At 29.6% G+C, this 21,569-nt stretch overlaps 6 protein-coding genes across 11 annotated transcripts; 3 read left to right on the top strand and 3 right to left on the bottom strand.

The window, feature by feature from the left end:
- Nucleotides 1–3,046: 3,046 nt before the first annotated feature.
- LOC122399761 (glucose 1,6-bisphosphate synthase) lies at nt 3,047–6,080 on the top strand. The gene is made up of 9 exons (XM_043400695.1): nt 3,047–3,511; nt 3,615–3,871; nt 3,942–4,404; nt 4,598–4,785; nt 4,855–5,032; nt 5,104–5,327; nt 5,423–5,528; nt 5,629–5,855; nt 5,941–6,080. Exons 1-9 carry the CDS (start codon nt 3,434–3,436, stop codon nt 6,041–6,043), a joined length of 1,824 nt encoding a protein of 607 aa, XP_043256630.1. The 5' UTR covers nt 3,047–3,433; the 3' UTR covers nt 6,044–6,080.
- A 322-nt stretch (nt 6,081–6,402) lies between these two features.
- LOC122399760 (protein PFF0380w) lies at nt 6,403–12,445 on the bottom strand. 2 transcript variants are annotated; one of them, XM_043400693.1, is made up of 10 exons: nt 12,310–12,445; nt 11,725–12,068; nt 10,891–11,482; nt 10,600–10,807; nt 10,321–10,517; nt 10,145–10,249; nt 7,287–10,049; nt 6,976–7,220; nt 6,620–6,872; nt 6,403–6,545 (listed from the first exon to the last, which is right to left on the bottom strand). In XM_043400693.1, exons 2-10 carry the CDS (start codon nt 11,847–11,849, stop codon nt 6,492–6,494), a joined length of 4,542 nt encoding a protein of 1,513 aa, XP_043256628.1. In that variant the 5' UTR covers nt 11,850–12,068; nt 12,310–12,445; the 3' UTR covers nt 6,403–6,491. The 2 variants fall into 2 exon arrangements, with proteins under 2 accessions (XP_043256628.1, XP_043256629.1); XM_043400694.1 differs by lacking the exons at nt 11,725–12,068; nt 12,310–12,445 and adding an exon at nt 12,103–12,303.
- LOC122399762 (caltractin) lies at nt 12,313–13,944 on the top strand. 3 transcript variants are annotated; one of them, XM_043400699.1, is made up of 3 exons: nt 12,313–12,427; nt 13,169–13,265; nt 13,349–13,944. In XM_043400699.1, exons 2-3 carry the CDS (start codon nt 13,263–13,265, stop codon nt 13,856–13,858), a joined length of 513 nt encoding a protein of 170 aa, XP_043256634.1. In that variant the 5' UTR covers nt 12,313–12,427; nt 13,169–13,262; the 3' UTR covers nt 13,859–13,944. The 3 variants fall into 3 exon arrangements, with proteins under 3 accessions (XP_043256634.1, XP_043256633.1, XP_043256632.1); XM_043400698.1 differs by lacking the exon at nt 12,313–12,427 and adding an exon at nt 12,429–12,534; XM_043400697.1 differs by lacking the exon at nt 12,313–12,427 and having other exon boundaries at nt 13,069–13,265.
- Nucleotides 13,945–14,259: 315 nt separating this feature from the next.
- On the bottom strand, nt 14,260–16,041 carry LOC122399827 (exosome complex component RRP43-like). The gene is made up of 7 exons (XM_043400821.1): nt 15,896–16,041; nt 15,551–15,587; nt 15,356–15,493; nt 14,888–15,182; nt 14,679–14,799; nt 14,487–14,590; nt 14,260–14,397 (listed from the first exon to the last, which is right to left on the bottom strand). Exons 1-7 carry the CDS (start codon nt 15,910–15,912, stop codon nt 14,270–14,272), a joined length of 840 nt encoding a protein of 279 aa, XP_043256756.1. The 5' UTR covers nt 15,913–16,041; the 3' UTR covers nt 14,260–14,269.
- A 973-nt stretch (nt 16,042–17,014) lies between these two features.
- Nucleotides 17,015–19,708, bottom strand: LOC122399767 (pleckstrin homology domain-containing family F member 2). Of its 3 annotated transcripts, XM_043400707.1 has the most exons (9): nt 19,660–19,689; nt 19,202–19,332; nt 18,970–19,034; nt 18,725–18,862; nt 18,520–18,583; nt 18,061–18,186; nt 17,860–17,966; nt 17,521–17,778; nt 17,015–17,439 (listed from the first exon to the last, which is right to left on the bottom strand). In XM_043400707.1, exons 3-9 carry the CDS (start codon nt 19,000–19,002, stop codon nt 17,386–17,388), a joined length of 780 nt encoding a protein of 259 aa, XP_043256642.1. In that variant the 5' UTR covers nt 19,003–19,034; nt 19,202–19,332; nt 19,660–19,689; the 3' UTR covers nt 17,015–17,385. The 3 variants fall into 3 exon arrangements, with proteins under 3 accessions (XP_043256642.1, XP_043256640.1, XP_043256641.1); XM_043400705.1 differs by lacking the exon at nt 19,202–19,332 and having other exon boundaries at nt 19,660–19,708; XM_043400706.1 differs by lacking the exon at nt 19,660–19,689 and having other exon boundaries at nt 19,202–19,537.
- A 584-nt stretch (nt 19,709–20,292) lies between these two features.
- Nucleotides 20,293–21,198, top strand: LOC122399794 (ribonuclease kappa-B). Its single transcript, XM_043400757.1, has 2 exons — nt 20,293–20,469; nt 20,827–21,198. The coding sequence occupies exons 1-2, from the start codon at nt 20,401–20,403 to the stop codon at nt 21,046–21,048; spliced, it is 291 nt and encodes a 96-aa protein (XP_043256692.1). The 5' UTR covers nt 20,293–20,400; the 3' UTR covers nt 21,049–21,198.
- Nucleotides 21,199–21,569: the final 371 nt, after the last annotated feature.

Raw genomic sequence — 21,569 nt, 5'->3', positions numbered from 1 at the left:
GCGAACAATACGTGAGAGATTCTAGGACGCGGCAACAACCTAACCCAGACCGCCTTAAAGGAAACTCTACGTACATATATGTACATGTATGTATTCGTTGCTCTCGTCATCTATGATCAAATCGTCGCACGCGTTGCTTCTTACAGAGGCTTATTTCTTACAAATAATTATTATAATTACCCGTCTGTTCTGCTAACCACCTACATATAACATATTCCTATAAGAAAAAAGACTTTAATAATCGTAACGATCAACTTACCGCACGAGCTATTTTTAAAACACGGTGGCAATAGCGAAATTCTCGAGTACGCGAATGATGGTTTCTCGGTGTCTGTGTCTTGGCGCAACGATGAAATTTCGAGGAAAATTTCATTCCAAAATCTGTGCAGAAGCCATGCGAACGCGAGCAGGTATTTCAAGCTCTGCTTTGATTGCGAGTGCCAAATTAACGTTGGAGTTGTGCCGTCGTCATAGTCGTTATCGTCAACGTCGTTTCACACACATCTATACGCGTGCCCGCTAATCACGCCCCAGACCTAACACGAAACCGTGACTCGAAAACTCTTAATACCGAAATACACAGGGGAACGCATACAACCATTTTTATCGAGGCTTATGCAATTTTAAAATAACATTTATTCCATTCAAGAAACAAGCCTGCACCGACCCCACGACCGCGACCGCGACCGCGACCGCGACCGCGACCGTGACCGAACAACGTCTTCGCATCCGATACGCGTCTGCCCACACAAAACAACCAACAGTTTTATTTTAAAAATTGATTTTCTACCGAACCGGTTTCTCGGTAGCTTTCCAACCTGCCACCTTAAACGTGGCAAGGGTGAGGATGAACCTGTTCGACGACGGGAGGATTACAACGAGAATGTAGGACGAGCCTAGGGACCCCACCACCCACCCGGTCTGGGGTTAACCAACATTTACATAGGCGCGAGCGTAGACTGAATAACAATGCTTGAAACGGAGCTAAAACCAGCCAGGCCATGGCCATTCCACCGAGACGGCACGTTCCTCATCCTTCTACGGGGGAAGGCTGTTCAATTCCAACATGTATCGAACTTGCATGGAAATTAGGATAGATGAATAGAGCTTTGTTAGTTGAGAGAAACAAAACTACAGATTCGAATATAATCTTATCGGCTCGCCTACACTCGTTTCGATAACGGCCTGCTTATTCCATCAACTACCTTTCGCCCTTTTACCCTTTCGCCCTTTCGCCCTTTCGCCCTTTCGCCATTTCGCCCTTTCCCGTTAATTCCCGGCTACTCTATTTTTCTATTAAACAGTCCTATTCCTCTCAGATAGACACAACGCCAACATCCCCTCTTCTCACAGCAACGCATACTCCTAATTTCTACGTTTCTTTCAACAAATACGCGGTGGTTCCACGTTGTGTCAAACGTAATACACATTAACTTGAGACTATATGCACGTCAGTCTAATTAATAAACAGTGTCTAAAGCTTATTATTACTATAATAACTACAACAGTGCCCACATAAGTGACCGCGTTATCTCCATCAATGCCCACGTTACCTCAAGCGCAGACAATTAAGTGGGCACTGTACCACTGTATATCTATATATATCAAGACGACATCTACGGTAAAACGCCCAAGTTTGTCGAGAAATAATTCACTTCTTTGCACGCTAGATGGCGCCCCAATTATTTACGATCGAAAATTAATTTCTACTTATTTATTAATACAACAATAGAGTACTGGGTAATTTAGATCGCTTATAAATGCTTCACAATTAACGTCAAAGACCCAAACTTGTCTAGAAACAGTCCTATTCCTATCAGAACAAACCGCCAATCTAACCATGACACTGCAACACATACAATTCCTAGTTTTTACGTTTCTTTGAGCAAATATACAGTTTCACATGGCGTTAAACGTAATGGACATTAACTTTAGATTATATGTGCGTCAGTCTGATTCATAAACAGTGTCTATAAAACGTAGAAACTAGGACCATGTGTTGTAGTGTCATGGTTAGATTGGCGGTTTGTTCTGACAGGAATAGGACTGTTTCTGGACAAATTTGGGCCTTTGGCATTAATTGTGAAATATTTATAAGCGATCTGAATTACCAAGTACTGTATTGTTGTATTAATAAATAAATTGAAATTAATTTTCGATCGTAAATAATTGGGGCGCCATCTAGCGTGCAAAGAAGTGAATTATTTCTCGACAAACTTGGGCGTTTTACCGTAGATGTCGTCTTGATATATATAGATATACAGTGGCACTGTACCATTGTAATTTACTAATAATTCCTTTTCTACGATTAAATTATGAACTTTTAGAGTTTAAGAATATAGCTGGGACCCATGGCAAGATTCAAGGATAGCTATTCCAACCATGGCACGCGTTGTTAAATAGTTATTAACGAATATCGGGAAGTCGGCACACGTTTTCGAACTTTTAACGCGACACCTTACGGATGTATCGCTAATAACTAACTAATTAGAGCGCGGAGCGTTGTAAAATTGATCCTTGAATGTTGCCAGGGATGTCTACTTGATTCCCTAATAGCGAAAATATGTCTGTTATTGGCGAAAAATTGATAACTCATCGATTAATGCAGACTGTGATACAGCCGTAAATGTTCCGACTTGAGATATTTGTTAATAACTATTTAATAACGCATGGCATGGCTAGAAAAAGTATCCTTGAATGTTGCCAAGGGTCTATACTATATTCTTCGATTCTAAAAGTTTATATTTTATTCCCAGAAAAGGAGTTATTAGCGAATAATCAAGGTACTGCCCACACATTCTGTGATCCGGGCACGATTTTTTCAGTTCGAACCCCTGATATTAGATGGCGACACTATATTTCGGCACTTTTTAGGCGCAATATTGAAATAACAACTATCGTTCCCAGTAATCGTTTATAACTAATTAATTACATGAAATAACATATAGAGAGAAATGGTTTCAGAACTTAGTTAGATTCGAATTTGTTTTAAGGGAACACCGTGGTCACTCCGGCCGGGCAGCTTTGGAGAATAGAGTTAAAAGAGGACGAGTGTCGGTTTATCTTTCTCGACTTTCCGAAACTGTACGAGCTCAGTTACTTACACGTAATCTGGCATAATTTCTGAAATAAGAATGTGCGAGGCGAGGAGTTCCCGGTGCACGTAGTGCGCGGTCTGATAACACTGCCTGAAACCTCAAACAGAATTTTACGTAGCCGCCCGGAATGATTCATATTTACAATTTAATGTGTGCGCAATACATGTACTTACTTACACTAATTTTTATATATTTTATCTACGAGCGTAATATCGATAACGTGTCTAATTATTGAATGAATAGCAAACAAGTTCATGAAGAAGTAGTGTATCCGATATATTTAATAAAAGAATTATTAAATTATTGGTTATTTTGTACAGAAGAACGTTGTTAGTATGGCTAAAAAAATTTCTATCAACACTGGAAATGATGAATTGGATGATAAAATCAATGAATGGTTAATGTGGAACAAGGTTCTGATATTGGCAATATTTTCAATACATATAATTCATATTTTATAGCTTAAATACATACTATATTGATTACAAGGCTTATTTTTAAATGATGCATTCTTAGGATCCAAAAGCAGAACGCCAAGTTGAAAAACTTATTTCTGACAATAATAGCAAAGTTTTATTCAATTTATTCTTAAAGAGGCTTGAATTTGGGACAGCTGGTTTGAGAGGTTGTATGGGTCCAGGATATAGTCAGATGAATGATTTAGTTATAGTTCAAACTGGTCAAGGTTTATCTAAGTATTTAATCGATGTTGTACTTGATGTAACTGCAAAAGGTGTAGTAATAGGATACGACGGGCGTCACCATAGTAAAAGGTTAATATTAATCTATATCATGTATTTTGTATTAACACGTTACATTTTTGTTTACACATTATTATTTTAGATTTGCAGAATTGACTGCCACAATTTTTGCAGCGAGAAACATAAAAGTTTATCTTTTCTCAAAAGTTGTTCCAACCCCCTTTATATCTTATAGCATATTGAAATACAAATGTGCGGCTGGAATAATGATTACAGCTTCTCATAATCCCAAAAATGATAATGGCTATAAAGTCTATTGGGAAAATGGAGCCCAAATAATTTCACCGCACGATAAGAAAATCCAAAAGTATATACTTGAAAATCTTGAACCGATCGAATCGTCGTGGAATGTGTCCAAAATCTACAACAGTCCTTTATACAAAGATCCATGGAATGACATTATGGAATCCTATTGTTATGATCTCAAACAAACTGTTCTATATCCTGAAGTAAATAAAAATACAATACTAAAATTCACATACACTCCTATGCATGGTGTTGGATATGAATATATGAGTGCAGCCTTTAATACTGCAAATTTAAAGGTATTGCTAATTATTTTAATGCTTTCGCAAATAAACAAACTAAATTGCTTAGCAATTTAAAAAAATGAATTCTTCTTACGGCCAAAGAATCTACTAATACAATTTACAATTTACCTATTGAGAATCCAAAAAAAAAATATATATTTTAATTGTTCTAAATTATAAAACTAATTTTTATTTTTATTTATTTTAGCCATTTATAGTAGTCGAGCAACAAAAGTTACCGGATCCAGAATTTTCAACTGTTAAATTTCCAAACCCCGAAGAAGGAAAAAGTGCTCTAGATCTCAGTATAAAAGTAGCAAACGAAAATTCTTCTTCGATTATTATTGCTAATGACCCTGATGCAGATAGATTAGCTTGTGCTATAAAAATAACCAAGTATGTAATTTGGGCATTTTATTAATGAAAATGTTTAATACGCTAAATACTTGAACGTTTTTGTTGCAGCGATGAATGGTACATATTTTCTGGTAATGAATTAGGAGCACTGTTGGGATGGTGGATGATGCATGTGTATCAAGTGCAACATCCTGATACAGATTTTTCTCATACATATATGTTAGCATCAACGGTATCGAGTAAAATTTTGGCATCGATGGCTAAACAAGAAGGATTTAATTTTGAGGTATGTACATTTAGAGTAAAATAGTTTTTGTTACTTCTATTATTCTAACTGTATTTTGTGTGTTTCAAAAGGAAACTCTAACAGGTTTTAAGTGGATGGGTAATAGAACTGTGGAATTGAAAAAAGCAGGTAAAGAAGTTATCTTTGCATTTGAAGAAGCTATTGGCTTCATGTGTGGTTCTAACGTTCTTGATAAGGATGGTATAAGTGCTGGCATGCATATAGCAGAATTATCAACTTACCTTGAAACTATGGGCCTTACTCTTCGTGATAAGTTGGATGAAATATATGCTCGGTACGATACACTATTGTTTATGTTTCAATCATTTATCTACATTAAAACTTGTAGAATTATATATACAACTAAAAAACTGTATACATTTAATCTAGATACGGATATCACATTTCTAAAAACTCGTACTGGATATGCCATGAACCAGATGTAATAAAGATAATATTTGAAAGATTAAGAAATTATGCTGATGAACCAAATACGGTAAAAATCTCAGGAAGAAATCTATTATAAATGCAAAGATTCGTGATAACAAATAAATTATTTTAAACTTGCTACTGTTTTAATCTAAACTATTTTTCAGTACCCAACAAGCATCCTAGATGGAAAATATTCAATAATAGGTGTTCGTGACCTAACAACTGGATATGATAATACAAAACCAGAAAATAAGGCACTTTTACCTGTTTCAAAATCAAGTCAGATGATTACTTTTACATTCAAGAATGGTTTGGTCGTAACATTAAGAACCAGCGGTACCGAACCTAAAATTAAATATTATAGTGAACTATGCGCATCCCCTGAGAAGCAGTAAGTTGCTTAAAATTTCCGAAGAAATGATATACACAATTTTTTTAAATTACTACAGATATAGCACTCTCAAAAATGTTTCTAGGAACCTTAATATATTAAGGAATATGCTTGATGAAATGGTGTCAGCTGTTGTAGCAGAATTTCTTCAACCCGAACTAAATGGACTCATATCTCGTACTAGTTAAATAATATTACAAGCTTTAAACATGAATTATTTACCACATAAAATGAAAATTTACAACAGAAATTTGTTAATAATAGTTACGAAACAACAAGTCATTTCTCTCAGCAGGATATACTGGAATATACATCATAATAGGAAAGTATTATGAGATGCATTTAAATTTGAAAATTTCTTATTCCTTCTCGTAATATTAATATAATGAAATGCGCAATCAAAATTATATTCTAGTAAAATATTTTTATGTTCTTAATTAATTAAACAATTTGATCCAAGTATACAATATTTTTAGCATCATTCGATCATTACGAATAATATTTGAATCGACTATAGCAACTAGTTATCATCCTAGTCGTCCATAAGGATTAATGAATATATATATACGTGGATCTATCTGCATTATTCATTCAACATACATATATCTATCTCATTTGTTTCGCTTATGTTAAATTCTATTTTTTCCTACTTTTCTTTAGTTTTGTGTCTTGAAAATAAAACGTAATACACTGAAAAAGTATAACTATCATATTAAAATATTTTAAATATTTTATACTTTATTTAAAAATAGAAATGTTGTTACCTGTTCGTCTAAAAAGTTCATGAGTATATTCATGTTGCATTTCAAGCCTTCTTCCTTCAACATGGAATATAATGATTCTATACATAATGGTTCGTATGCTAAAATGTTGTTATGTAATTCTCTTTTAACTTTAATTAATTTAGAAAACATATTATTAATATTTGATGGATTATCAGTTGTAGTTGTCAGTTCGAATTTATTAAATTTTCTTTCATCGCTGATTATATTTACTGATGATTCTATAGTTTCAGGGCTATAGAATTGTTAAATTTACATGTATATTAAATACACTCAAAATCTACAATTTTAATTAATCATAAAAAACTAAATATATGTATAGTAATAATTACATATACCTATCTTGAGAAAGCTTCAATTCATATTTATAATCATCGACGCAACCAACGTCACTTTTATCGTAACTTGTCTTTTTTCTTGGTGGTTCTTCGTCGTCACTGCTTATAACTTCAAATTCAGATTCAGATTCTATTTTTTTTGGTGTTGTAAAAATTTTAGGATGTAACTCGTCGTAAATGTATGTCAATAATTTTACAGCTTTATTTCGTTTCTGTAATTTCAATCCATATTTCTGTAATTCTCTCTAAAATCAAATTAATAAATTGTAAATTTAACTTTGTTGTCTACCAAACATAATTTATTAACTTACATGAAGTTCAGGTGTCTTCATGCCATTATAATTAGGAGAAGGAGTTACATTGTCTCTGATAATTGTAGGTGATGTAACTGTTTTTAAAATTCCTTTACGAGCACACTTGCATTGTGATTGATTTAAACTATCATAAGGATTTGATACATTACTCTTAGTATTTTTTGCATCAATGGGCAAATTGTTCTCTGACATAGATTTTCTTTGAAATTTTCTGTTACTTTGTTTCATGGTTAATGATCTTTCTGAATTTTTGAATTTTTTTAAAAAGTACTCATTAGTTCTGAACGATTTATTATTTTCATTAGTCGTTGTAGTAAATGAAATTTCTCCTTTTCTTTTTTTACGTATTAGAGAAGGAGATTCAGTTAACAGGCCTATTCTATTAACAATTGGCAAACAAGTATCTCTACTATCATTTTTATTATTACGATTATTATCATCATCATCATTATTGTAAACATTTGCTAAATAAATATCTTTTTCAAAAAATTCGATATTATCGTCAGATTTATTAAAATTTGGAACATTGAGATTTACTTTGTTTTCATTACATACATCCACATTTACAGCATCAAAATCTAATTCCGGGCTAGAGGATATAAATATAGGAGATCCCACTGACTCGCATCTATCTGTTCTTGATTTTGTTGATGATATTAACAAATTATTTCTTATTGCATCCAAATCTATATTACTCTCTGAATTGCTACATTTTAATTCGCTTAAATTATTAGTTTTTCGAATCTTTTGAATATTTCTTTGAGTACTTATTGGAGATGTAATATTAATAGAAAAATCAATTTTGTCATTACGGTTTTGTAAATTATGTTGAGATGTTTGCACAGATTCTTCAATGTCAAAGGCCAATTGTTTCTTTTCTGCTTTATTAATATATTGATTTTCTGTAATTATAGAAAAATTATTGTCTATATCTACATCAGACAATACAGTAACGTCTTCATTATCCATATTACTTGTTCCTTTATATTCGCATTCTTCCGAATTATTTAGTACATGCTTTGCTACATAATCCCGATAATTAACTATACTATTATTTTGATGCTTTTTTTTATATCTTGTATATATAGATACTTCACCATCATCTGTATCGAAATCGGAAGAATTAATGCTTTGAACTTCATTGTATTCTGATAGAAAACATGCTTTTCCAGTCACAATGTTATCTAAACTTTTAACATTTGCATTTTGCTTCGGTAGATTTTCAGACATAGAAGCTGTTATTTCATTCTGAATTTTCTTTTCTCTGCTGGAAACACTTTTGTTTATAGAGTTACTTTCCATATACTTTTCTGTGCAACTTGCTACATTATGTTCCAACAATTGCGTCAAGTTGTCTATTGGCTCAAAATTCAAATGCATATTAGCATCACTTTCTGTGGATGTAGTATCTATATCTAATTTACAACTTGCATCATCATAATCAAACTTACTCAAAATATCTCTCTTTTCCTCCAATCTTTTTTCTGCAAAAGCATTTCCATTTGATATAGAATCTAAATCACTATCGTCATATTGATTCGTATTAAATGGATTTCTACTTAATTTAAGAGAATCCGATATCGTTGTAACTTCCGAATCTGTATCAAAATCTGAATTTGCATTTTCTATTTGAAATCGGTCAATAAATAAACTCAGATTACTCTTTGTTTTTATTACATTAGAATGATTTATATTCCTTTGTTTTGATCTACTGAGGTGAGGTGTATTTGACGATGAATTTATACACTCTTCAACATTCTTGTATGGGACAGTGTTTGTAATCTTAGAACAATTGGCGGTATCATTTATCTTATCAATCGATTCAAGAATACTAAGATCTTCATTTGTTTTTGTTTCTTTGTACACAATTTGATCGCTACATTTCTTTTTGTAGTTTGGCATTGTATAATTATTATCATCAAACATATCTGGAGATGCATTACACTGTCGGATAATATTTATTTTATTTAGACAATCGAGTTCTTCTTGAGGCAATCGTTCTCTGCATGTATTTTCTTTTATCTTTTGCGTGGAAAAATATGGTAGGTATTCTTCCAAGTATTTCTGACTTGATTTTTCATCTAATACGAGATCTTTTTCATCATCGATTAAATCTTCTAAATTATTCGAATTTAATTTTATATTATCTGTTTCTCTCACAATCAATGTCTCTTCGCATTCAATATTTTTCATATTGTTCATTTGAACCTCTGCTTGTTTAATTTCAGATTCTTTTATTTGTAAATAAGCAAACAATTCTTTCACTTTATACTTTCTTGCCAAATTTCTTAAAAAAGAAAAGTTTACCAAATCTTCAAAAATATTCAAATACTTTTGAATGATTCCACAATAAATAAATTCCAAAAATGCTATGGCAATATTGTAAGATGTATCAAGCCAACAAATTTTTTCTTTGATTGCAGTAAATTGTGAAGTATCATTAGGCATACTATCAAACAGTATGTTGGAACAACGCACGTAAAACACTAATTTATGGGCCCAAATATATTTGCCACTATTAACAAATATTATTATATCACTTGCAGAGCTATCGTTCAATGCATCTCCCCAATTTATTGCAAGAGTACTAATGAATTGTTTATCTTCACAGTTCTCATGATTTTTACTTGTAAGATTTAAATCTGTTTGAGATATATCAAAAAATTTGTTCCTGTCTCTGCTTGTATCTATCTTATTCAGATTCAATTTTATATTGTCCATTTTGCATGTATTTGCACGTTTTATAACAACTGTTTCTTTCTATAAGTATAATTGAGATATAGTTAATAATTCTGTCAATAAAATATAAGTAATTAATTTACAAGATTTAATACACGTATGTATATCTTACTTACTGCTTCTATTTGTTTTTCTTGTGGAATTATATATTTTGAGAGATTTGATACATAAAAGGATTTTTGGTTTGGTGTTAATCTTGCTTTGTCCCATATTTTTTCACCCTTTAAATTAGGTAATAAGCAATATGTAATTTATGAAATATATGATTGCAATGTACAAATAGTACTCATACCTTATTATACAGTTCTTGGAGTAAATAACTTTTTAGAACAGTTTTCACTCTAATTTCTTGGCTAAATTCATTTTCTTGTTTCTGTTTTTGAGTAATTGGTTCATCTCCCATGAGAATCTCTGCAATTCTGTCCGTTAAGATTCGATTTCTGTCTTCTTGAGAACGTGTTTGAAGAACAGTTATTCTGTTACAGTTTTCTGATAAAAAATTTACTACATAATTTACTAAAACTACTTATTTATTAAAATTAAGATATACATAAATATAATATATGCATACTTTTTTTAGTTTTCATAAGCGATACAGGTTTGCTGTTTGCAAATCCAAACCTTTCCAATGGTTTATTATTAACTGGTTCCAGTACTTTTAATGCAAACTGATTTGGTGCTTGAGATAATTTTTCACTAATTTCATCAAATTCTTCTGCTTCTTGAAGAGATTTTGATAATACTAATGCAAGTTGAAGGTCAGAGTCTTGGTATGAATTCTATTAAAAAAATAATATGTGTAATTCTAATTATTATTTTGTGGAAGGCATTAGATACAATGTTTGAAACAAAAAGTACATACTATTCGACATGATACTGGTCTCTTCTTGTCTTGTATTTTTGGTGCAGCAAGTAAACCTAAAGATATTCTTTCATCTTCTTGACGCTTTTGAAGCTCTATTGCATCTAGTAGCTTTTTTGTAGAAATGTTATTTTTGCATGCACAGATTTTCATATGTAATACCTGAGAGTTTATATCTTTGAATGTTTTAAAACATAAAGGACATACAAAAGCCACTTTTACATCGGTAGTCGAATCTTTATTATCACAATCAATTTTAGATTTAAAGAAAGATGATTCTATAGAAAGTTGAGATTCTTGTAACTGTTTTCTTTTCTCTGAATGTTGCTTAAGCTTTATTTCTTTATGATTTTTGCCAACATTCTTCAATTTTGTGGTTGTTTTTCTTTTCTGTTTCAAAATATTAAACTTGGTACATTCACTTAATGTTGGTTTAATAATTTTTGATTTTGGACTTTTAAAATCTAATATACTATCGTCCTCAGTTAGAAGCAATTTGTTACACGAAACATTACTATTTTGTAATTCTTCGTCCATATTACCTTCATACAAGGAATGCTTTATATTAAATTTTAATAATTCCTTAGATGTGCTGTAACATATACACGTATTTATATTTAATATAAAATTAAGAACTTGTATAACATTCAGTTTATAGATTTATGTAAAATACAACAATAATTAATAGTAGGAACCAATCAATATTCTAACGAAAATGTTATTCAATAAATGATTAAACAATTACATCATGCATATATTTGAACAATTTATTTCGTTTAATAGTACAAGATTCTAGAATAAATACTATGCAATTATAAAAATTTCATTATCTACTTTCCACAATCATACTTTTCTACATCGATCCTCTTTAAATATAATCTACGTTCCACCATATAAATTTTATAAATCAAGACTACCTCAAAAATTGAATAATTATTAAACAAAACAACAGAGTACATAAGCAAATTAATTTTTTTGCCATAGATATTTCTTAGTTCATTGTTGAAGAGTTTCCTGTTGATTATGGTACATGAATCTTTCTGTACAAATTTCCAACAAGATAATTAGAATTGTTTTCGTTTAACAATAGTATGCTCCTATTAAAAGCATCGAATGGATTTAGATCAGGCATTCCCTCAAATTCTTTAACAAGTCTCTCTTTCCTTATAACATTTTTACTGAAATGCAAGATAAAATTATTGTTATACTTACATTGGTGAAAGAAACTTTTTATGTTTTTAAATCGAACGATTTAGGTTAAAAGTGCTAATGCCGTATCTTTAATTACTCTGAATAACAAGGTTATATTATAACTGTTTCTCATAAAGTAAACACATACAGAACAATGTTAAACGAGAATACTATTTTATTAATTGAGACTGAAATTAATTATATCACGCGAAACATGCAAACATTAACCTCCATAAATAAAGTAATACAGCGCTCGCGGTGATCACCGTAACATTTATGATAACTTTCGCTCTACCACCCAGTGTACCTGCAAGAGAAACAATCTTTTCTTTCTTTATAACTCTCGGTTCGTACATTATCACAGAGTAACGTATAAAGTCGACACGTTTTTGTTAAATCAAATTTGAGGACGCGTCAGGGCGAAATCTATATACCTACGTGAATATAGCGCGGGTTACATACATATAATCTTAACGCGATAACATAATAACGTAGTAGTAATTTGAATACGTTCTATACAATTGTTGTAGGTTTAATGTTTTTCGACTCCAAGAATTCTAGCACAGTATAGTTTCTCTATACACCAATTTTTCTCCATCTGGACCTCAAATATTATATTTAATTAATAGCATATTTTTCTTCTGTTTCTTCTATTAACTTTATTATTGTAGGATTTCTTTCCAACTACTCGTGCAAACTACTCTGATTCTTACGAAGTTTATTCGTTATTATTTTTTAACAAACTTTGTTACTAATACTTCTCTTTAATTCATCAGTTATTTTAAGAGAACTTTCAAATGGATTTTCTTTTATTTTCCTAAAAATTGATTGATTACTATGAAACAAAAGAAAACCGGGATTCCTCCGGCATTCTGATTTTTATTGGTACTTGGTACAATATTTCGTCAGTAGATGCTACTGTACGAATACTTTTTTTCACGCTGACTTCCTTACTTCATTCGGCATTTGAAACTTGTTTGTTATATTTTTATTCAAGTTATACGAAAATTCATACAATTTTAAAGCCGAATTAATTCCCTAACTGCTATGATCAAAATTATCTATATTTAAATTGAACGCATTGCAGTGCATGGATACTTATTTCGATGACTGTATCTATTATCACATATTTTAAGTAGTAATCCAGTGATATCTAACATTGCAAATAGTTTTATTTAAGCATGGTATGTATTGCATTTATTATTCATTTTGGTAATGTTTATACTGGAGTAAATACTATTTACATAAACAAATAATCATTTTTCAGGCTTCTACTTCTGAGGAGCAATCTGGCGTTAGTATGAAAAAAGGGGGTAGACAAAAACTGGAATTGTCAGCAGAACACAGAAATGATATAAAAGAAGCATTTGATTTATTTGATCCAGACGGTACTGGAAAAATTGCTACCAAGGAACTTATAGTGGCTATTAGGGCACTTGGATTCGAACCAAAGGAAGAAGAAATGAAAAAGCTTATAGCAAATACTGATCCAGATGGCCTTTGTATATTATCGTACGCAGAATTCTTGAACTTAATGTCTGCCAAAATATTTGAAATGGATGCAAAGGAAGAAGTTTTAAGAGCATTTCGACTGTTTGATTATGACAATACAGGAAAAATAACTTTTAAAAATTTACAAACAGTTGCTCGACAAATAGGTGATGATGTTACAGATGAAGAACTACAAGAAATGATCGATGAGGCAGATGTAGATGGCGATGGAGAGATTTCTCAAGAAGAATTTTTCCGTATTATGGAAAAAACAAACAATTATTAATTTAAGAAAGTTACTTTACTTCTTCTTTTATAAGTTATTCGTTAAAAATTGTTTATTTGTATGTGTTTGTACAGAAGCATTACAAATATCAATTACTTTAATTTTTTTAGCATTAATTGTTTGATACAGAAATCATAATATATAATTTCATTGTAAATTAATTGTTCATTACATTACATTACACTAAATGCAAGTTATCATTACAATATGAAATTTTTAACTGTATAATGTCATTTATAAAATAAGAATTTCTTTATACAAATAAAGTAATTAAATGTTAATAATCTTACGAGAAGATGGAATATCAAACATGTTTTTAAAGAGTGTTACAAAATAATTATAAAATACTTTATTATTAATATATAATGATATATATATATATATATATATAGAGCTCTTCGATACAATTTATCATTCTTTTGATTCTTCGTTTCTGGTTGATGATATAGCAGTGATAATTAGTGATCTTACTAACTCTGCTCTTTTTTTAGATTTTGCTAAACTTTTTGAAAATAGATTGTGCGAAATAGGAATTCCACCTAAATAAAGAATATTTAACATATAATTTGAAACTTTATTAGGGACATATCATATTTAAATGTATTTTCTTAACTAACATACAACATACCAGGCTTGTGTATGCAACAAATTTTTTCTTCGTCCATTACAATTGTTAATTTTCCCAAACATAAACTTTCCTCCTCGTCAGTAGGATCAGCAATTAATAATTGACTAAACAAAACAATAAAGTAATATGTTGTGAAAATTCGTACAAATTACTTATTTAATGTAACTTTTATAAGCAAGTAATTTAACTTACTCATCAAATACTGCAAATGTTACTGATACTGGTAATGTTTTAATTGGAAACTTTGTCTTTTTTGTAGAATGTATAGAAATATTTCCTGTTGTTACATTGTAAACTGTCTCAGGTAAACATACTATACAAAAGTAAATACTACATGAATGAAAGAAATAAATTATAGGTATAATCAGATTTTGGTTAAAACATAATTGCATAAAACTTACGTGTGTTAAGTGCACTGGTCAAAGCTCCGATGCAAGCATCGATTACTGAACCATCATAGTTGATACATAATAAATCACAATATAATACCCATACCAGTTTACCTTTACAAATACAAAGATCTTTTAAATCAACAGCCGCAGAATTTCTTAAAATATTCTCTATTGTTTTTGAAATAACTTGTGCTTGGTCGCTCGGTGGACCTGGTCGAAATTTTGGAGAACATAATGGAGAAAGTTCAATATTTGGTATAATATATCCACATTCGGAAGATATAGTTTTCGGTGTTGCTAATTCCTATAACAAGATTAAACACTTTGTTATAATGAGATAGATGAATTCTCTAGGAATACATGATATATACATTTAACAATTGTAGAGGAAAGTAAGATACTTTTATTTTAACTGATATTTATTGTAATTATAAACAAACGAAATATAAATAAGAATATCGGATGAAAAATACTTACGGCTTTAATACCGCATACAACTGTTGTATTACCAATTTTAAATATTGATGAACTATCGGCGTGAGTGATGGATGAAATGTTAACACTTATTGGACGAAATGATAAAAATTGTCTTCCATCTGGTCGAACATCTTGTGCCTAAAAATTTTGAATAGTAAATTCCAGTATATAGTACTTAAATACATTTATACATACCAGATGATCTTGTAAATATTTCATTGGGTGTATAGTTCTAAAATTATATTGTTTAGATTAATTTAATTATAAAATAATAAATTTTTGAAAATGAAATTAAAATATGGTTATCGAAATATTTTGTAAAACTCGATATTCTATCCAGAAACAAAAAATTCGTTTCAATGTATTTGCATATGATGTAAAAACACTTGGAATCAGTTACTAAACAGGTTATATTAGAATCATATAAACGTAGTCGAATAATCAATCATTTATCCGTGTAAAATTTTAGTTTTATGTTTTCTTAAATATATATTATTTCCTAAAATAAAACTGGCATTAATTAAAGCGTTAAATACTAACTTATATTGAGTATCCATAATATAAAATTTTGATTGGTTTTTAGTTATACAAGTTAACGACACTATTCTTATTGCTTTAAAATAGAATTCATTCAAAACACTACACTAATTCATATACATCTGCAAAAGAATTTTGTATAAATTAAGGAAAATGTTTTAATATAAAAAAAATGACACTGCCCAAAGTTAAAGATAAGGTTATTTAGAAATTAAAATTCTTGATAATAAAATATAAGGGTCTTAGATTCATTCGTAAACTAGTTTTCATCTGTAGCTCTGTTAGTATAATCGTCGTTTTTAAAAATCCGTTAATTTACGAATCAAATAGAAACGAAAATTAGTTTAAGAATTAATTTAAAATTTTTATTCGTTATTCGTGAATAAAATTTGCCCAACTTTAAAATTATACTGTATGTACTTTTATTACAATTTCATAAGTAAATTTTAAGCATTTTCAAAATGTTTATCATAAACAAAGTGCATTTATATCTTGTAAAGAAAGAGTTTCTGGATCTATGCGTTTATGCGACTTTTTGTCACCCTATGAAAGTATGTACACGATACGTTACCAAGTACAATCACCTATTTCTGTATCACAAAACATATAAATTAAACAGATGTTATTTAAATATTATTTTGTTTATTATATTTTATTTATTACAATCATCGCATTTCACAAAGATTCATGTATTCTTATAATATACAAATGACTGAAGAAAATTTAGTTCCGTGTTATTGAAAATTTGTTATTTAATGTATTTTTTTCGAAATTAGCATTAGATCAATATTAGTTGTTTATAAATAGTAAAAAAGATCAAACAGTGTATTTGGAAAGGCACAATGTGGCATATAATTTTACAATATCGTATCAATGACAATTAGAATCTAATTACGGTAGATATTGAAATATTACAATATAACATAGAGATACAAGTATAAACGGTAAAAATGTCATAATTTGACATATGATGAATTATTTCTTTACAACATATAAAGAGTTAAAAATAATAGTCTCTTTTATTTGAATGTCTGTGTAGATACTATAATACTTTAACTAACTTTAAATGTCAAATATATTTTTCAAATTATTTATATAAATCTGATATACATAACAAAGATATTGGTTCTCGAAATTTAATATAAAATCATTTTAGTTATTTGTACATAAGACATTTTTCTCGGTACTTTGCATAAATACAATTTAAAAATAGTTTTAACCCTTTCGATATGGTAGGTACTAGCCAAAAAGCATTATTGCTGTCTGGCACGCACGTCATGTCATTAGAGTACCTCTATGATAACGCATACTAATCATTCAGTATAACTGACACAAGGGCTTTAAAGGGTGCATAGTGCTCATCCAGTAATTTGAACATTCGTACCGAAATGGTTAACAATCTTCAAATTACTAGAAGTTTTAATTATTGGCAATTTAAAGTTATTACTTTTCAAAAATATTGTTTTGAATAATGCTTTTATCCGTAATTTCCTTTATTTGTTTATAATGTAGTCAACTTCATGGTGCAAGCGAGAATAAAATTTAGGCTGTAACGAAATAAAAATATGTGATTTAGTTTATGATTTTACTAATGCAAAACAAGAATGTCTTTCGACAAAATGCATCACCTCGTCATGATTTTCTTCCTTATTTCCGTCATCATCATCGCCAGAACTGTCACCTCCTGAACTATCAGCAGAATTGCGTTGCTGGTCCTTATTATTTAGATTGTCGACAGTAGTTGGAGATGACGCTTTTATTTTACTAGCCGCGTCATAACATTGTAAACAGACTCTGACTGCTTTTCCATTTCCTTGGCCAGGTAGTAATAACTTCTTATTGCTGCAAGGTCCACATACTACAGCCCCACATTGTCTACAATGGTGCTAAAAAATTTGATTGATACTTTCAATATTTTAAAACCATGTTTTGCAATGATATATTTAAAACAATAATTTTGTACATACTCGTCGATTTAAGACTGTAAATTGTGTTTTATTACAGTGCATGCAAATTGTAGCTTCATTATCTGGTACCCATACAGCTGCATGAACTTCAACTGGTTTCTTACCACCTATCAACAAAAACATGTTGAAATTTTTGAAAAGAAAAAAAAAAACCATTTAAATATAATTACATTTCTAGTTAAAATAATAATAATTGCTTACTTTTTCTTAATAAATCTTCGATACATCTTGTAATATGAGCCATCCATTCTTGCTTCTCTGTACCAGTAGCAGCATAAACAGCAAACGACTTTGTTACTGTTTTTATAAGCCAACCATTGCGATATTCTATAAATAATGATGAATTACTACACTATCTTTATGAAACTATGAACACATGCAACATTGAATATATACAATTTGAAATGAATTAGTAGTTCAAGAATTAATCCTGAAACTGTTACCAATGAGAAATGCTGCTTTAACTCTAAATAAAAGCGTTCTTAAGTGAACTAGTAATTACATTACTATCTTTTTTATTAGTCTGCAAATATATTCTAAACAGACAATGAAAAATAGAACTGTTAAGTTAAACTCATGTTACAAGATGTTTTATAATAAATATAATTTATAAGCAATAGAGAACATGACAAGATAGTAGATAATTAAATCATAACTTACGACCATCGTCTGCCAAAGACTCCAATTTGACTTCTTCGAGTGGTATAATATGCTGTTTATTGTACTGTAAATACAAAGAATACATATTTCTTTTAAAATGTTTAATAAATTATATCAAATAATTACTGTAATAAATAAAATAAAAATATTTTTGTATATCATTATTTTTACTTATAGGTAAACTAATAAGATATTAATAACAAACCTTCTTTTTGTTTATTACAATGTTTCCATAAACCAATATGTCATTAAATAGAAAGAACTGTCTTGGTTTTGGTTTTTTCCTACACATTTTTGTGAGGACACCTTCTCCTACTAAAACTCTTCCAGGTACTGCAACTGGCTAAAATAAATAATATATTTAGATTAATAATAAATTATATTGATAATTTTACGTTCAATATTTTTTTGCAGACACGATAGAATTTAAGATTGCTATATTAAACATACCTGGCCGGAACTGCCAAAGCAGTTTTCAACCATGCCAATACGCCTGGCATTAGCTTCGCTATTTACTGCAACAAGCCATATAATAAATCAATAATTTTCAATCACTATTTTTAGAAAAATATCAGGTAGTAGATGAAGTGCAATGAAATATTAGGTATTTTGTTTCAATAGTAGACACATTATGTATTCAATTTAACTGTTAAAAACATAAGCTGTTGAGCTACACTGTTACCAGATGCAAATGTCACAAGTTGTAGAACATGCGAATTGTGAATCTTCTAATTCTTGAACCGGAACAAATGTCACATATCTTGAAATGATACATGTCAGAAATAAGTTAAATGGCATTAGCCTTCCTATTTACTGTAACAAATTGTACAAGTTGATAAATTTTAATCGTCGTTCCTGGAGAAGTACGCGTGAATAAACAGAATTGGACAAAGTATTGGCTATTTCGTTTTAGTAATTCATGTATTATGTATTCGATTTAACTGTCAAAATCACAAGCTACCGAACTACACCGTTATTCGATACAAATATTACAAATTGTAGTATATGCAAAGTACAATCATTTAATGGTTGAACCGAAACAACTATTAAATATTTTAAAATGTTATATTAAGAATAAGTAACATTATTCGTTAAATTTCTAACAATAATTAAATGATAATAAATGGGATACAAACTAACCCAATCGGTCAACCATGATCCTATGAATCAGGGCTGACAACAACAGGAAGTATGAATCACATCCATGTCTCGCTATTTGTCATATTCAAAGTAATTTAAAAACAATGATTGTTACATTATGGAAATTGCAAATGAAAAGTTATTTGATCACTTAAAAGGAAACGTTTTCAGAATAATACAAAATCTGCATTTTTCTTTAAAAAAGTATCATTTGATGTTAAATCTTACCCTATTTATACTTTGTCTAGGGGAAAAAAACTCGGGTGCTAGTGAACAGATCGAAGCAACGACGTCAGAATTCATTGGTTCGCTGTGTCTATAGTTGGAAATGAACCTTAGGGCCGATGCATATTTGGTTGATAAATATATTTTTATTTTTATCACTTTAATTGATATCTTTATAAATTTTCTTTTATTGACTCTTTCATTGCAAAAACTATAAATATTATACATAAATAATAACATGTATAATTTCTTGTAAAGATTTGTGGACTTATGCTAGTGGAAATAATGCTAGATGGCATGACAAATTCATTGTCAACTATGGAAAAAATTTTAACTAGAGTAAAATCCCTAAAGAGTCGCCATAACAGGATATACTCTTTCGAGATATCGATAGTTTCTACACAGCTCATTATGAAGATCATATGATTACTGAGGGCGTAGCAATACATCTGTAGCGAGACGTTCCATGTAGGTTATTCTATTCAAAAAGCAAGAGAAAATAATATTTGAAAAAAAATGAAGATATGTGGACCTAAGTATGCCTTATGTGGCTTAATATTATCTGTTTGGGGTATATTTCAACTAGTAAGTAATTTTTGTTTAATTCAACGACAATTTAATGTCAATGTATATAACAAACTTAATATATAGTTGTAATAGTTAATTAAAAACATTATTGAATCAACTCTTTTATTTAAATTTTATCTCTTTTAATTAGTATCAAAATTTGATTATAGTAGAAGACAGGTTATCTTTCAGTAAAATCTATATCATTTTATCATATTATAATAAAAAGTGAATTTTTTAATTAGTCCTCTAATAAATATAAAACTTGCAAACAAAATAATATTTTAATGAGATAATATTTTTGTAATTATATATACATTTTTCAGAAACTGTCAGTCTGTCAAGAAATAAAAAGACATTATATTTAATTTTCAGCTCCTGATGGGTATATTCTTCTATGTCAAGAGTGTAGCTTTAGTAGAAGATCTTGCATTAAAAGGAACTTTTACTGATGTTAAGTATTTCTATGCAGAAGCAGACAGAGGCTATACACAAAATGCATATAATTGTTGGATAGCTGCTTGTATTTATGTTATTACATTCCTGTTTTCAGGACATCAATTTTATGTAAATTCAAGATCATCTCTTAGTGTTTAGAAAAATACTGATAGCATGTTACACAACAAATAAGAAATATGTATAAATTTATCAAATAATGCTGTATTGTAAACAAAGAAATCATATTTAAGAATAATCTAGATTATGTTTAAAAGTATATAATAGATGTGAATAACAAACTATATAATATTGGTGATATAGATATTTTATCCATTGCATTTCAAATCTAAAAATTAATTAAGTTTAAAATGTTTGAACCTTTGTGTAGTTATATATATATATATATCATTCTAATTTTAGGCAACATGAAATCCATAAAATATGGAAATTAATATTATTTCATATTATTATATCTGTATAAAAATGTACAATAGTATTATCAATTGAATTTGTTTTCTTTAATGATGTATAATATTTTATGTTCTTTCATTTATAAACACTGTTAGGCTCAAAACTGTGTTTCTTACATTTTTAGATATTAATAAATATAAATATAATGCATACGACGTTTGAAATACCTATTACAAATATCTAGAAAAAAACAAAAATATTTGCAAGCT

Source organism: Colletes gigas, unplaced genomic scaffold (genome assembly GCF_013123115.1).
Source record: "Colletes gigas isolate AHSC1104 unplaced genomic scaffold, ASM1312311v1 Colletes_gigas_Sc00015, whole genome shotgun sequence".
NCBI lineage: Eukaryota > Metazoa > Arthropoda > Insecta > Hymenoptera > Colletidae > Colletes > Colletes gigas.
Note: the sequence above shows the minus strand (reverse complement) of the source record. Positions and strands in the feature narration are given on the sequence as shown.

Bases quoted from the DNA above. Each gene is read 5' to 3' on its own strand.
- LOC122399761 (XM_043400695.1), top strand. From the start codon at position 3,434: ATGGCTAAAAAAATTTCTATCAACACTGGAAATGATGAATTGGATGAT. The intron at 5,529-5,628 runs GTAAAAATCTCA...ACTATTTTTCAG, and splicing joins ATGCTGATGAACCAAATACG to TACCCAACAAGCATCCTAGA. The intron at 5,856-5,940 runs GTAAGTTGCTTA...AAATGTTTCTAG, and splicing joins TGCGCATCCCCTGAGAAGCA to GAACCTTAATATATTAAGGA.
- LOC122399760 (XM_043400693.1), bottom strand. From the start codon at position 11,849: ATGTACTCTGTTGTTTTGTTTAATAATTATTCAATTTTTGAGGTAGTC. The intron at 10,250-10,320 runs GTATGAGTACTA...CCTAATTTAAAG, and splicing joins TCCAAGAACTGTATAATAAG to GGTGAAAAAATATGGGACAA. The intron at 6,873-6,975 runs GTATATGTAATT...ACAATTCTATAG, and splicing joins TTGAAGCTTTCTCAAGATAG to CCCTGAAACTATAGAATCAT.
- LOC122399827 (XM_043400821.1), bottom strand. The intron at 15,183-15,355 runs GTAAGTATTTTT...ATCTTGTTATAG, and splicing joins TTGTATGCGGTATTAAAGCC to GAATTAGCAACACCGAAAAC. The intron at 14,398-14,486 runs GTATGTTGTATG...TTCTTTATTTAG, and splicing joins TTGTTGCATACACAAGCCTG to GTGGAATTCCTATTTCGCAC.
- LOC122399767 (XM_043400705.1), bottom strand. The intron at 17,967-18,060 runs GTAAGCAATTAT...TTTTGTTGATAG, and splicing joins CGAAGATTTATTAAGAAAAA to GTGGTAAGAAACCAGTTGAA. The intron at 17,779-17,859 runs GTATGTACAAAA...CAAATTTTTTAG, and splicing joins TTACAGTCTTAAATCGACGA to CACCATTGTAGACAATGTGG.
- LOC122399794 (XM_043400757.1), top strand. From the start codon at position 20,401: ATGAAGATATGTGGACCTAAGTATGCCTTATGTGGCTTAATATTATCT. The intron at 20,470-20,826 runs GTAAGTAATTTT...TTTAATTTTCAG, and splicing joins TTTGGGGTATATTTCAACTA to CTCCTGATGGGTATATTCTT.